This window comes from Etheostoma cragini, chromosome 20 (genome assembly GCF_013103735.1).
Source record: "Etheostoma cragini isolate CJK2018 chromosome 20, CSU_Ecrag_1.0, whole genome shotgun sequence".
In the NCBI taxonomy this organism is placed as follows: Eukaryota; Metazoa; Chordata; class Actinopteri; order Perciformes; family Percidae; genus Etheostoma; species Etheostoma cragini.
The window spans coordinates 14,925,891-14,939,017 of NC_048426.1; the positions used below are offsets into that span (position 1 = coordinate 14,925,891).

The 13,127-nt window shown below is 42.0% G+C and overlaps 1 protein-coding gene across 7 annotated transcripts in view; it reads right to left on the bottom strand.

Moving 5' to 3' along the window:
* The window catches only part of eml5 (EMAP like 5), a 34,196-nt gene that overhangs the window by 10,517 nt on the left and 10,552 nt on the right, over positions 1–13,127 (bottom strand). For 5 of the 7 annotated variants that reach the window (XM_034859078.1, XM_034859076.1, XM_034859075.1 and 2 more), the window contains exons 5-23: positions 10,747–10,932; positions 10,071–10,206; positions 9,839–9,862; positions 9,223–9,424; positions 8,835–8,972; positions 8,443–8,699; positions 8,076–8,288; positions 7,813–7,980; positions 6,424–6,530; positions 6,219–6,337; positions 5,875–6,061; positions 5,614–5,719; positions 5,080–5,173; positions 3,071–3,171; positions 2,768–2,961; positions 2,425–2,536; positions 2,136–2,263; positions 1,008–1,149; positions 762–914 (exon numbers count right to left, since the gene is read on the bottom strand). In XM_034859078.1, the coding sequence (XP_034714969.1) occupies positions 762–914; positions 1,008–1,149; positions 2,136–2,263; positions 2,425–2,536; positions 2,768–2,961; positions 3,071–3,171; positions 5,080–5,173; positions 5,614–5,719; positions 5,875–6,061; positions 6,219–6,337; positions 6,424–6,530; positions 7,813–7,980; positions 8,076–8,288; positions 8,443–8,699; positions 8,835–8,972; positions 9,223–9,424; positions 9,839–9,862; positions 10,071–10,206; positions 10,747–10,932 (2,767 nt within the window). The remainder of the gene's footprint in view (positions 1–761; positions 915–1,007; positions 1,150–2,135; positions 2,264–2,424; positions 2,537–2,767; positions 2,962–3,070; positions 3,172–5,079; positions 5,174–5,613; positions 5,720–5,874; positions 6,062–6,218; positions 6,338–6,423; positions 6,531–7,812; positions 7,981–8,075; positions 8,289–8,442; positions 8,700–8,834; positions 8,973–9,222; positions 9,425–9,838; positions 9,863–10,070; positions 10,207–10,746; positions 10,933–13,127) is intronic. The other 2 variants (XM_034859079.1, XM_034859077.1) reach the window with 1 other exon arrangement.

Consider the following 13,127-nt stretch of genomic DNA (forward strand, 5'->3'; position numbering starts at 1 on the left):
TGTCTGTATGAGGTCAAATATTTCATTCGTCCAATATTTTGGTTAATACCTGCAAAACTAATGACATCACCATCATTCTCAGCGGCACTTTGTTTGCTAACTAGCAAATGTTAGCAATCCAACACTCTAAAATGATGAACATGGTAACATGCTAAACACCACCTACTAAACACCAAAGCATTCAGCATCTTTCTTAGTATAAATACTGTATAAATAATATGTATACAGGCAGTCATTGGTATAAAAGACATGGAAAAAGACTTGAACAGGCAGCTACTTATATGTCTTTGCTGACCCGCTTGGGAAAGCTTTACCATCGATTTTTAACTACTTTAACCATACTGAAACCCATTTCCTGCTCAGCATTCCACTGCTCTATACAGCGACCTATACTCTCAGATGTAGGCTCTGACGGGTGTTGGGTTGAGAAACAGGATCCCTTGCATTGTGGACTAAGGATAAGTGTCCAGGCAAAAGAGAGTTTAGTTTCTTGCTCTTACTTTGTCCGCCCCCCACTGTTTCTCCTTTTGCCACCTCTCTGTCTGGCCTTATTACAGAAAGCCATTCATTTGGGTCAAGCCTGCAGCAATGTCTCCCCCACTCACAGCAAGATGGAAATATGTGTACTTGCTGAACTTCTGCATCCTACATAGACTAAGATGTTTTGAAGGGCACACCGATTTTAGAGGTCAGTTTACTTCTCAGACAGAATATCAGAGTAGTTTAGTCAGGGTGAAGAAATGCGGAGGTGAGCGGCAGACCTGGAGAGAATCTGATATCGGAGATGATGTCCTTGCGGTGGTGGAAGGACACCAGGTCCTCCAGGGTGTCTGCGTTCACAATGAGGAAGCTGCCGTCATTCAGGCCCACCGCCAAAGCTTTGCCATCAGGAGAGAAGCAGCAGCAACGGCCGCCTGTGGAGGACAATGTGTTTGTTAAAGCCCTAGGGCCAGTACAATTGCTGTCAGAAAATACACTCATCTGTTAGTTTTTGAGAAGTGACTCACCTTTTCTGAGCTTGCGTACAGCCAGCATGCAGTGGCTGGGTGAGAGGTCCCATATGCGCAGGGTTTTGTCATCGCTGACGGTGGCACAGAGAGGGAGATGAGGATGAGTAGCCAGGCCCCACACTTCACCTTCCATGTGACCCTGCAGACACATACAACAGTGTGATAATTCCATTTGTTGATAGCTGACTCACTTAGTAACACCACAAGTAATAAAGGAAAAGGGAGCCTAGAAAGCCTAAAAAAATAAAAATAAAAGTCTTATCCATGTGTTACTCGATTTAGTTTTATTTTATTTTTTAAAAATGTGTAACCAAATCAGGGGTATTCGTGGAATTAAGAAAATTCTAAAAAAGTCTGTTTTTGCAGCTGGACAGATTTCACAGTCAGAAAATACTTTTAAGAACGTATGAAGAATATACAGTATAAGAATATATGAAAAGCAACAATGTTGGCCTAATCTTTATCTTATCTTTAATCAATTAGATTTAACATATGTATCCCATGTTCTATTCTCTTTGATGTTCCACAGGGTATTTACATAGCCTGTTACCTAAACAACAGCTGACTGAAGATAACCTTTGGTTCTCTCATCAAGTGACTCCATCTGTCTTGTGTTTTTAAGCATTTGTAAAGGGCAATCAATAGCATTGGCTCTGTCTGCCTACAATCAGGGGAGCCGGGGAGATGCTGTATCTAAATTAACAATCTCCCATTAAACAGCAATAATCTACTGACGTTTATAGCCACCTCCTTGGTGATTCTGAGTTGTTGTGTGAAATAGACAGTAGTATTGTTAAAATCCTACTAAAGGGCAAAACTGGTAAGTTTATATGTTTTAGCCTTTTAAACTGGAAATGGATATACACCTGTTACTGCTGACCATTTCCAAAAGCATTACATGTATTTCTTAAGTTTCTTAAGTGTTACCATGCAATTAAAATTGCATCTTCAATATTTTAAATCTTTAATAACTTGGTAAAAGTCACCTCACAGCTAATCATACTGCAGAAAAACTCCAGGTAGCTTTCTCGTGAACACCCTGTGTAGGATTGTAAAGTGTACTGTGGGTGGAATCGGATTATAGACTTGTGGCAGGTTTTGGGGTTATTTTTATCAGTATCTTACCTGGACCAGCAGAGTGATGGGGCCACTTTTGTCCACCTCCAAGATTTCTCCATTCTTGGTCCCCACCAGGATGTGGCCATGGCCCAGAGATATGGCACGTATGGAGGGGTTGTCCTCCAGGAGCAGCCCTGTAGAGTCAATGATTTATAGCATGAGCAACCTTCATCTCCTTAGCTACAAGCATTTAATGTATTAACTGAATTTGCACTGGATGATTGTCTAAAACCTTTGGAACTAAAAAGAATCCAAGAACAGTGGAAGATAACTGAGGACAGGATGACGTTTTTACCTTTAGAGCCTGGAGCTAGGACCGCTCGCTTGATGGCATAGGTCTTGAGGCATCTCTCAAAAGTGTCATCCCACAGAGCAACTATACCATCCTTTCCTCCGGTCACAAATCCCTAAAGGGACGATAATATATTGGCACGTTTAAAGCGGCGAGGATATCCTGCTAGTTGAACATGTCAATGTCAGAATAAATTCAATGTTACATACTACACACTATACCAAGAGATAGCCAAAAGCTAGACAAAAAGGGAGACTGGCAGAAAAATATACTTCTAATCTCATGTTCATCATTGATTTTATTCCAAAAACATAGTCAGTGAAAAAAAACCTTTTCCCTGTGGTACCTTTTCTAGAGCGTGCACACTGAAAACAGGGCCGTCATGTGCCTTGACAGTCTTCATCAGGAACATGTCCCTCCAGATGCAAATGTCCCCCGTGCATGTGCCTGAAAACACCATCTCCTCCGACCAGCCGTACACAGCACACATCATAGTCTCCGTCTTCCCCATGTTCCCCTTGCGCCCAATTAGACCCCCACCTTAATAAAAAAACAGTCAACTCACAGTAAGATGTGTCACAGCTAAGCCAAAGTTGTGCTTGTTAAGACTCACTGCTAGTCAATAAAAACAAACAAACAGGGGTCTTACCAGCCTTATGCCAAAACTTCATATGTTTCACACCAGCTGTGATGAGCTTGTCAGGAAGGTAGGGATTTATTTTGACAACAAATATCTTGTCCTTGCTTCCCCTGAAAAACATAAAAAATATGTATGGAAGAAAAATATTAAATTTGTTAACAATGTAAACAATCTATTCTAAAACCTTGGTCTCGAGAGAAACAACATTTCATTTCTTATAGTTGGAATGACAAAGTTGAAATATAAAAAGAATAAATACGGCTTTGAGCAACCAACCAAGGGCAGAGTGAACTGAGGATTCTTTAATTACGGCACAGAAATGCAGAAATAGTCGTCACTCTCTGTTTGTGCGTTTTGAACCAAACTGAGTTGCATAGTTTGGAGTATCAAAATGTTTCAGAATAGACACAATAAATCCATCCCACAGATACAATGCGTTACATAGCGTGGGGACTGGATTAACATTGTAAAATAAATGATTGTCTCATTCTTAGAGAGCTGTGTTTTTGGTGTTGTACTTAAAAACACAAATAAATAATAACCTTTAAAAAATGAACTGTAAAAAAAGTAAAAAAAATACTTTAAATTCTCTAATCATAGCCCTTTAGGCTCCTCTCTCTCTAACTCCCACTCCCCCTCTCCCAGCTGAAGACTAGACAGTAGCAGTGGACAATCTATGCTTTGTCAGGCCCAATTTCCCTCTGCCCGCCTCACTTCATTGCCCACCAGGGCCTACAAAGGAGATTAGTGCAGCTCCAAGCTGTCCCAGAGCTGCAGTGAGAGCCTGGCACACAACATGCAGGAGAACAACCCGCAATGCACTGCTCCAAACTAGCCAGGGGGAATTCCAATGGACTAGATGCTAAATGTGAGCATCAAGCAGAACAAGTTACAAAGCAAAAGCAGAGATATTTTTGGATGCGACTTTTTTCTAGTTAGATACTTCTGATTCCTGCTGGTTTCCAGGTTATATCTGGTACCTCATCTTTTTGTTATGCTTTTATTGTGTCATCTATTTATTCTTTATTATCATTTTGTGCAGCACTTTGGAAACCTCGTGCTATATAAATAAATTGGATTGGATTGGATATAATTTTACCTGACGTGAAATTGAAAATCGTATGTTCTGAACAAATGTACACCTCTCATGCTTTGCAGCAATTCATTATGCAGGTCTGGTAATCCATTGGATCAAATGCACAAGCCTGTTGTGTGTGCTCCATATCTGGTTGCATGTATAGTTTACATCCTATTTACACAGCAATCATTTTCATCATTTTCTCCAACGTGATAGGAGATCAATCGGTCACACTTGAGCAGAATTGTGTCGCCTTGGACGCTTGTAAAGTGGTAAACTAAGCCTCATCTTTGATGTACTTTTAAAGATGTGGAGGTTTATATTTAGTCCTTATGATCCAATTAGTTTCAGCCATCATGACAAAAACGATGCAAGTACTACTTTCCATTTATCCTTTTTATTACTTGATTATTTCTGCGACCCGTTAGTATCGCTTTGTACCTCAAAAGCCCCCCCCACACACACACACACACACACACACACACACACACACGCACATACACGTACTTATAAAACATACGGTTTTATTTCCTTGTCAAAATAAAATCTAAAATACTGTATAAAGTGCCTAAACTCGCCAAGATAAACACATGGAGATTAAAAGTATTTCTCTTTAATTAGTGCTCTTCAAATGGGGCCCTGGGGCAAATTTCTACTATAACCATTCAGACTCTGTCAGGGTTAAGTGTTGCAGTAGAGACGCTTCTTATTATGAAAAGAAAATTCCCCTTCTTCCTCTCCTCCATCAATCACGCTGTCAGCTCTGCACAGCAAAGTGGCTTCCATTTAACTCTCATCAATAAATGTCCATATTTAAACGGAAAGCGCTCAAACACTCTTTCGAATTAATAGGAAGGTTTGTCAAAGCTTTTTGGTCATGGAGACAGCACATACTGCATGATGAAATGCCTGAAGGCAGCCGTGTTAACACTGTACTAACCGCATGGCAGAAAGCTTCTCCCCCTTCCTCCAGTCCCACAGCACAATGGTGTGATTGTCGTCCAGGCCCACCGAGGCCAGTCGCTTTCCATCCACTGTGGAGAGAAAACCAAAACCATTCATCACAGCACAGCCAGCCACAGCTCCTGCTTTGGTTTAGTGAAGTTTGGGCCTTGTTAGCAACATGAAAGCAGCCCGGTGGGTTTGATCTACGTGGTTAACTGACACTGACAAACAGATCAGCGTGCTGCCTCTGTCTGGGGCCAATTATTAAAAGAAGGGACATGAACAGCTTTATCTTGATGCCGTCACACTTCTGAGACTAAAAGAAAGCCAAAATAGTTTTTTTTGGTGTTGCTTGTAAAGTGGGTGTCTAGTAAATGTTAATGTTTCTTTTATGTGGGACAACAAGTTTTTTGTTCCTCTGTGGAAGCAGGATGTCTTGAAGAATTTGTGAAAATAAAAAGTATGTTATGTAAAATCTGTCTGGATAAAAGAACTTAAAAGCAGTCTGAGAAAAAAAGCACTGAAATACCAGAAAAGTCCAGAGCGCACACTCCAAGCTGGTGGAAACCCCTCAACACAGACATGGGTTTTAAGGTTTCTGTGTCCCATATGTGAATGGAGGAATCTCTGCCGACCTGGTAGACAAGAACATCCAAAGTATGTACACAATCTACTTAGTTCAACCCATTCACACAAGCTAATTTTGAGTCTGATATGGTAAAGAATCTCCCTCAGCTCATCTCTGATGAGCAATAAAAATAAACTAAAAGAAACAATTAGTTTATGTTACCTGGCCTGTTGCTACAAAGTCCTTCAGGGGGTGGATAGCTAGACAGAGGATGTCATCATCATGGCCCATGTAAAAACGTTGGGTATTCTGCTGTCTGTTGTACACGACCCCAATGGCAGCTACATGGTAAACTATCTCTCCGGTCTGGGTGTAAAACAGGTTGCTCCTGCAATCATAACCCCTGTAGCTGCAAACAACAAAAGAGGAAAAAGACTATGGTATATTATGGGCTTAACTACAAAGTGAGATGTCACCAATTTGTAAATGTTTGTCTACTTGAAATCCATCAAACAATATCAGATGTTCTAGCGATTTGTTTTCATGATGCTACAGTGTAAGCCTACCCATGAATGAAGTGCAGCTTCACCCCGCTCCACGGTGCTCGCTCTCTTTTCTTCATGGCCGTTGCTCGATGCTTCTCTTTGCACTGCTCTTTGAGCTGAGGTAGATCTTCTTTATACACCTGGATACACATAGAAAAGTGTTTACCTTTTTTCTGTTGATCTGATTCCCAGGAAACAAGGGGAACATCTCAATATAATCACAAACCTGTCGTCGATACGTGAGCTGCGTCTCTTGCTCAATTTCTGAGTCCATCTCAGGTACATCTGACTGATCAGAGTCTGATTCTTCGCTGTTAGAGTCTGCCAGGGTCTCTGCGGGCAGAAACAAGGTCGCATCACACCTCGGCAACAAAATCTTTCCATGCCTCTAAATCAGACAAATATTGCTCTGCACACGCAGTGAAAAACACTGCATCCTGTTTCAGTGGAAGCGTGGGTCAAGCATGTCATCATTCTGTGACATCTCCTTTTTATCAGGCAGTCGTGCTTCACAGTGACATTGCTTGAAACAAATGTATGAAAAATGCTGATGCAGCACAGTGAAGCCGTGCCAAGACAAGGCAATAAGCAGAACTGGCAGCTAAGGGCGGCTACTCACAAGATCCATTAGGAAAATTAAAAAGAAAGGCAGTTAGTATGTGCTTTAATTTCAGAAAGCACAGCTGCGCTCTGTCTCTTTGGAAAAAATATGACTTGGGAATGACAATGCAGTTATACTTTCAAAGCTTCGTTCACTTTTATTGGATTTGTCTTAATTAATGTGATTGCTGTTCCTTTGCAAAGCTTTATAGAAACGGCAGGTCAGGGCAAACAGTATGGAAAGGGAACAATATAGTATATTGCTCGCTGGTGGTTTAGCTAGTACAGGATGCTGGTGGGATAAAGGTGATGATAGTCCGATTTTGTTACTGTTGTCCAGGCAAGCTGTTTATTCCCCTTATTTTCAGTCTTAGTGTTAAGCTAAGCTAACATGCTGCTTGTGTGGCAACAATCTCCTCATCTATCTCTTGGCAAGAAACGACCAATCGTATTTTCCAATCTGTCAAACTATTCCTTTAAGGATGGAGCTCGATAGAGAGATAATTAGCCTAGCTATGCCAAAAGCAAGAGGAAACAGCTGATCTGGCTCTGTCCAAAGTTTAAAAAAAACCTCTATATGAAAGCTTGCCTTAATGTTGACTTGTCTTTCAAACTTCATGTCATTTTCATATTTCTTTTTGTGAATGTGTCAATAAGTGAGATTTAGCGTTAACAGGTATATTTCCCCAAATAAATCTTCCTTTAAAGGAATTTTGCTGCACACTGCAGTACTTGAGAGGGAGATTGAGTAGACATCAAAATTTGCATCACGGTTCTCTACCCCAACCTAATCAGATAATGTCTTGCTGGCAGGAGCCGCAGATTTTGTGAAATAAGTAATATCTGTAATGTGAGTCACTGTCCTTCACACAAAGCTACATTAAATGTTACACTGTAGATTGATTGTAGGTCACTGATCAGATTGATCAGAAGATAAAATAAAACACCTCTTTTTTGGGGAAAATATATTTCCATATTACGATTAAATAATGACTGGGCCAGGGTATTATCTTACCTTGTGCTGCTATATGTACAGCCTCTTTAGACTTTCTTTCAGGAACAAACTTCCACTGGAACACTGAGTGATCAGCACCACCAATAGTTATGACCCACTGGTAGTCATGGGACCATCTGGCGTTGGTTATGTGGGCTGAATGACCTAAATACTTTTTAAATTTTGCACCTAAAATCAAGAGGAAACATATCAGTAACACAGTAGATAACAAAATCAGAACATCTGAACTTAACGTTCCTTAAAAATTCCTTATTCTTTTTTACCTTTTTTTACACATGGATATCGTAAAAGTTTGACTAATCCGTAGTCATCAGCTGTTACTAAGACTTGATTGTTAAAGTTGGCGTCCACAGAGTTAATGTCATTGATATCTGAGTACTTGGGCCATATTCCATTAACCTCAGGGCCCAACACACATGTCCACGAAGCCCACTGTACCAGCTTCAGCTCCTCCCTGTTGGTCACCTCCTTCCCACCTCAACAGAAGACAAAAACATCTTGTCTCACAAAGAAGCTCAGGGACAGTATCATATTAAAGCAACAACTCTTTTTGCTTTGTCCATTGCCAGTATTTAACAGAGAACAGGATTCAATTAGTTGTAACATGGGAACATGGACTATGTGACTTACTTGGCATTCTGTAGAAGAGTCTCCTGCCGCTGCCGTCATTGGTCTGCAGGTACTTGCTGTCCGTGGACCAGTCCATGTGTGTGATGAAGCTGTTGGAGCCGATGCACTCGCCCACCTTCTTGTACCTCTGCACCACACCATATACATCCACTGAATTGTCATTAGAGCCAACAGCCAAGTGGGCCCCATCTGGGGAATACTTCAACTCATGGATGGCTTCCTTCCTGTCCTTGATGTGCACCACCTCTGTCATATCTCTGGAGGGAAGCAGAGAAAAGTAGTTTTATTAAGGAGCTACAATGGACACATAATGATGAAGCTCTTTATCATAGTAGCCATTCACATATTTGCATATCAAGATTACCCATTAGGGTTTTAAAATGTGTACCCACCTCACTCTGAGAACGGTGAAGGAGCCATCTTTCATTCCTAGCGCAAGGTGGATGCCATCAGTGCTCACAGCTGCACAGCGGATAGGCTCCTCCATGTTACAGCGAGCTATCAGCGCATGATCTATAAGGCTCCATATCCTTTAGAAATAGGACAGATGAAGAGTCAAAGCAGTGATGAGATTACATAGAGTTAATCAAACAATGCAATAATGTCTGTGGTGACTGTTTTGTTATGCATTAGGTATTTTTCTGCATACTGACATTTATAACTGCTTTATGATTGTAGATTTTAGTTAGATATTAAAATATAAAACAAGATGAATTGGTTGATAATGAATCAAACAAAATCAGTTATTTGCACATCGTGGTAACATGACACCAGCTTTACCTGACTGAGCGATCATCACTTCCTGTCATGGCCAGAGGCTTGGTGGGGTGGACCGCTAGAGCCCACAGCTCACCCTCACAGTGACCCTGCATGATGAGGAAGGGCTTGGTGCGGTCGTGGACGACCACTTCGAAGATCTCACTGTCTTGCGTGCCCACCAGGATGTGATCTCCCCGCCAGCACACGCTGCGCACAGACAGCCCTATCAATAGCACACACATGCACTTAATAATCAGGGATAAATTGAAAAAGCATGCTAACATGAAGGCAGACAGACATTTGCCAACGCTTATACAGTCATTATAAAAGACACAACAGGGATAATAAAGACAGGAGGTGCAAGTAGTTATCTGCAGACTACCCAGGATGGACATTTTAACAGGAAAATACAATGACAGCACATGTTGTCAAGCCAATCTGCCAACTGACTCTGGGTAATGCAGCCAGAAGAGGATGGAGGAAGCATGTGCTGTATACATATATGAAAATGACATCTGTATACAGTGTGAAACTGCAACAGAACTTGGACTTACTAACAACAAGAGGAACAGCAGAACAATATGGAGACTGCTACAAACAGATGGTTATTTACTCCATCTGCAATGACATTACCCACCTCGGCTATTTTCCCCTCTAGCTACTGTTAGGTCCAAGATTTTAAATACAAGAGATGGAGAAAATAGAGAAAGAGAAAGAAAATGTTAGATTAGTAAGGAGAACAGAAATGGCATAAAGGTTGTTTTTTTCGGGAGATTTACAAAATTCTTCCAGTGCCCCAGGACACCACAGATTGGCCTGCAACCTTTATGTACTCAGTTCAAAGGAAAAAGGAGGCAGTTTGACATCACCTTTATATCCTTGGTCTGTTTCCCTGAGATCAATGACAGTAATTGGTTTGAAGTTGAGATCCCACAGCCGCACGCAGCCATCTCGGCCCCCGGTGGCAAAGCCTTCTTCACAGACATTCATACTGAAAATCCCTGACTGGAGGAAATAACCGGCTGTCAGTGAGGATCTGCACAATAAATGAGCAATGACAGAACCAGCCCCAGCTACAAACCACATAGTGCTGCTGCTCACCCAGGCATTTGTTTAACATGGCTTTCACAATTACAAACCTGCTATTGTGGCCTTAAGATAGCACAAAACATGGTTATGGGAGGTGTAATTTTTATTTTTATTTTATTACTGGGAAAGCTCTACCGATGACCTCCTTTGTTAAGAGTCTCTGTTTACACAGGGAGGACCCATGTTAAACCCAAAAAAGACATTTGCTGGTACAAAAAGCAGCATTAAACATGTACTGTAGTTATTATCCCCTCCCCCAACCGCCCATCCCCTCACCCAGCTGTTGATCCCATAGATATCATTTAATCCTGTGGAGCAAAAGGCTGATCCTTTTCTACTGAGTAGAATAAAACGAAGCCAGCGTGCATGGCTTTGACTCTGATTAAGTTTACTTTTATACTGTATATGGTGAAGCAGGGCCACAAAGCACAACACATGCTGATCTTATAAACTCACCCCATGAGCTCCTTGCACAGTCCTCATCAAGTTGATCCCTTTCCACACGTAGATGTCGCCATTTAAGGCACCTGAATATGTGACCTCGTCCTTGGCGCAGGCAAGGCAGAGGATGGTTTGGAGATCCCCCGTTTTGCCAAAAACACCACGTTTGGGTGTGAGAGCATTACCGCATAAGCTCCAAAACTGCAAACAAACAGAAAGTGTAAAAGAGTATGGTGGCTAATAATCCCCCATGTAATCCTGTCCTGAAAGAGCCAAATGGTCAATTAAGGCAAATTTGGATAGAAAAGATTGAAAGCCATTGTGTCAATTATGGTTTGTCAGCCACACAAAGAGCAACTTCGTTAAAACACACACACCTGCGCATCCACGCACCCACGCACGCACGCGCGCGCACCCAAACACATACACACACACACACACACACGTTAAGTCAAATTCAAATGCTTCCCCTCCTCTTCATGTGATACTAGGCACCCTTCCTGGGGGTCAGTGCTGTAACCACCTGATCAGCATGCAGCAGACACAGACACATGCAAGCCCACACGCAGGCTCGTTATTAATGAACAAGGTCATTGGGATGCATGGGCACGGCCTCGTCTGAGGGTTAAATCCATCAAACAGAGGGGGAGAGAGTGAAAGAGAGACGCACTGTCTGCATGGAGATGAGATCACAGGGAGAAAGCTCGAGAAAGGCGTCTCAAAGGCTGACACACGGCCGTCAGCACATGAAACAGAAACACACTCATCGTCGGCAAACTGCAGGAAAATTGACATATTGTCTGTTCTCCCCAATGGAGAATTTTCCTGCACAATACCAGAAATCCGGTTCATTGCAAAAAAAATTTACCAGGATGATTTCACTCATAAAAGACAGAAATTGTAGGTGGTGTTTTTTGACAACAAGACCTGAGGCTTGATAGTGACAGGACGAACAAATGAGCTCCTCGGCAGTGACAGCCTGTCACCTTCACTAACAACTATCCTCCTGACTGATAAGGCTCCTGTGTGCAAACAGGAAGGATCGATTATCAGAGACGGGCATCACAGCTGCAGATACCGCCCTGCAATCAAACATCTGAAGCTTGTACGCACCTCAACAAGGCAGATCTTCACTAATCCTGAGCTCCTAACTGAGCTCTGAGGGAGTTTTTGCACATGTGCACGTTTACGTGAGGGGGTTGTGGCTAAAGGTTAAGCAAGTAAAAATCATAGGTGTGTGAGTAATCTGGGAAGGTGTACATGTAGAATGAAGTGTGTCAAGTGCTGGTTATATGGTAAGGGTTGGCTGAGATGAAGGTTGGATGGGGGGTTTTGTGGCCAAGCTTGTTGTGAAGGCAGTGGGGATGGATGCGGCATGACTGCACAGCCCTCCCTGCCCGCAACTGATAAGGCAGCAAGACACGGGCGGCGGCTAATCCCTTAGTGCTGAATTACTAAGAGGAGACGAGATGCTGTGGGGGTTTACGATGAGGCCAGGAGCAGGAGAGGATGGCACAGAGGGGGAGCAGAGTAGAAAGATCAAAATGCCCTTGAAAATGAGACTGCTTTGTAGTGAAACCTGGTTACAGTGTTGCTTTCTCTGAAAATCACTTTTTCTTTCTTAAATAGTCTCCAGAGAACCCCGAGTATAGTAGAAGCTGCTCCTGGGATAACCCAGGATTAGTGGTATGTCTTTAGCTTAGTTACTTCCACCTTCACTCTGAAGAAAAACCTTTTAAATGCAATTAATGCAGAAAGGGTTGTAACTCATCAGCTACTGCATCCCATTCACCCATTCACACCTGTCATCTTAATCATGATATTCCCCCTGTCAGACTACAGTGACCCTGAATGGTGACAGAGCGCTAAATGCTACGCTAACAGAGGTCAAATCTTTGGCAGCTCACTGTAAGCAAAACTAGATGATCTTAAACCTTGATGGCATATTAAAGCACACACTCTCATGGCTACCATAATGGACCACACTTACATGTTAGTAAATTGTTGCTGTCCACTTTGAAAAGCATGCATATAGTCTAGATTTTTTAGATGAAGCCATCGGTGTCATTCATTTCCGTGTGATATGAAAAGGATGTTGGCTATCGGTTGATTCTATCTATCACAGTGAATATCAAGCCCACATTATATTTTTGTCAGTGTATTATAGTGGAAGGAACATGTAATTAAAGCACTGCATGACCTCATAATGATAATATGACTTTGTGTACAGACTATGCTTTTTCCAACATAATAAGAGCGCTTGGTTTTTTTTAACCCCAAAATACAAGTATGAACATGTGAATTAGGATTATATGTCTCCTTTAATGAAATTATTTCTAAAGGGACCATGCACAGTATTAAATGAATGAGGGGGGGGGGGGGGGGGGGGGGGGGGG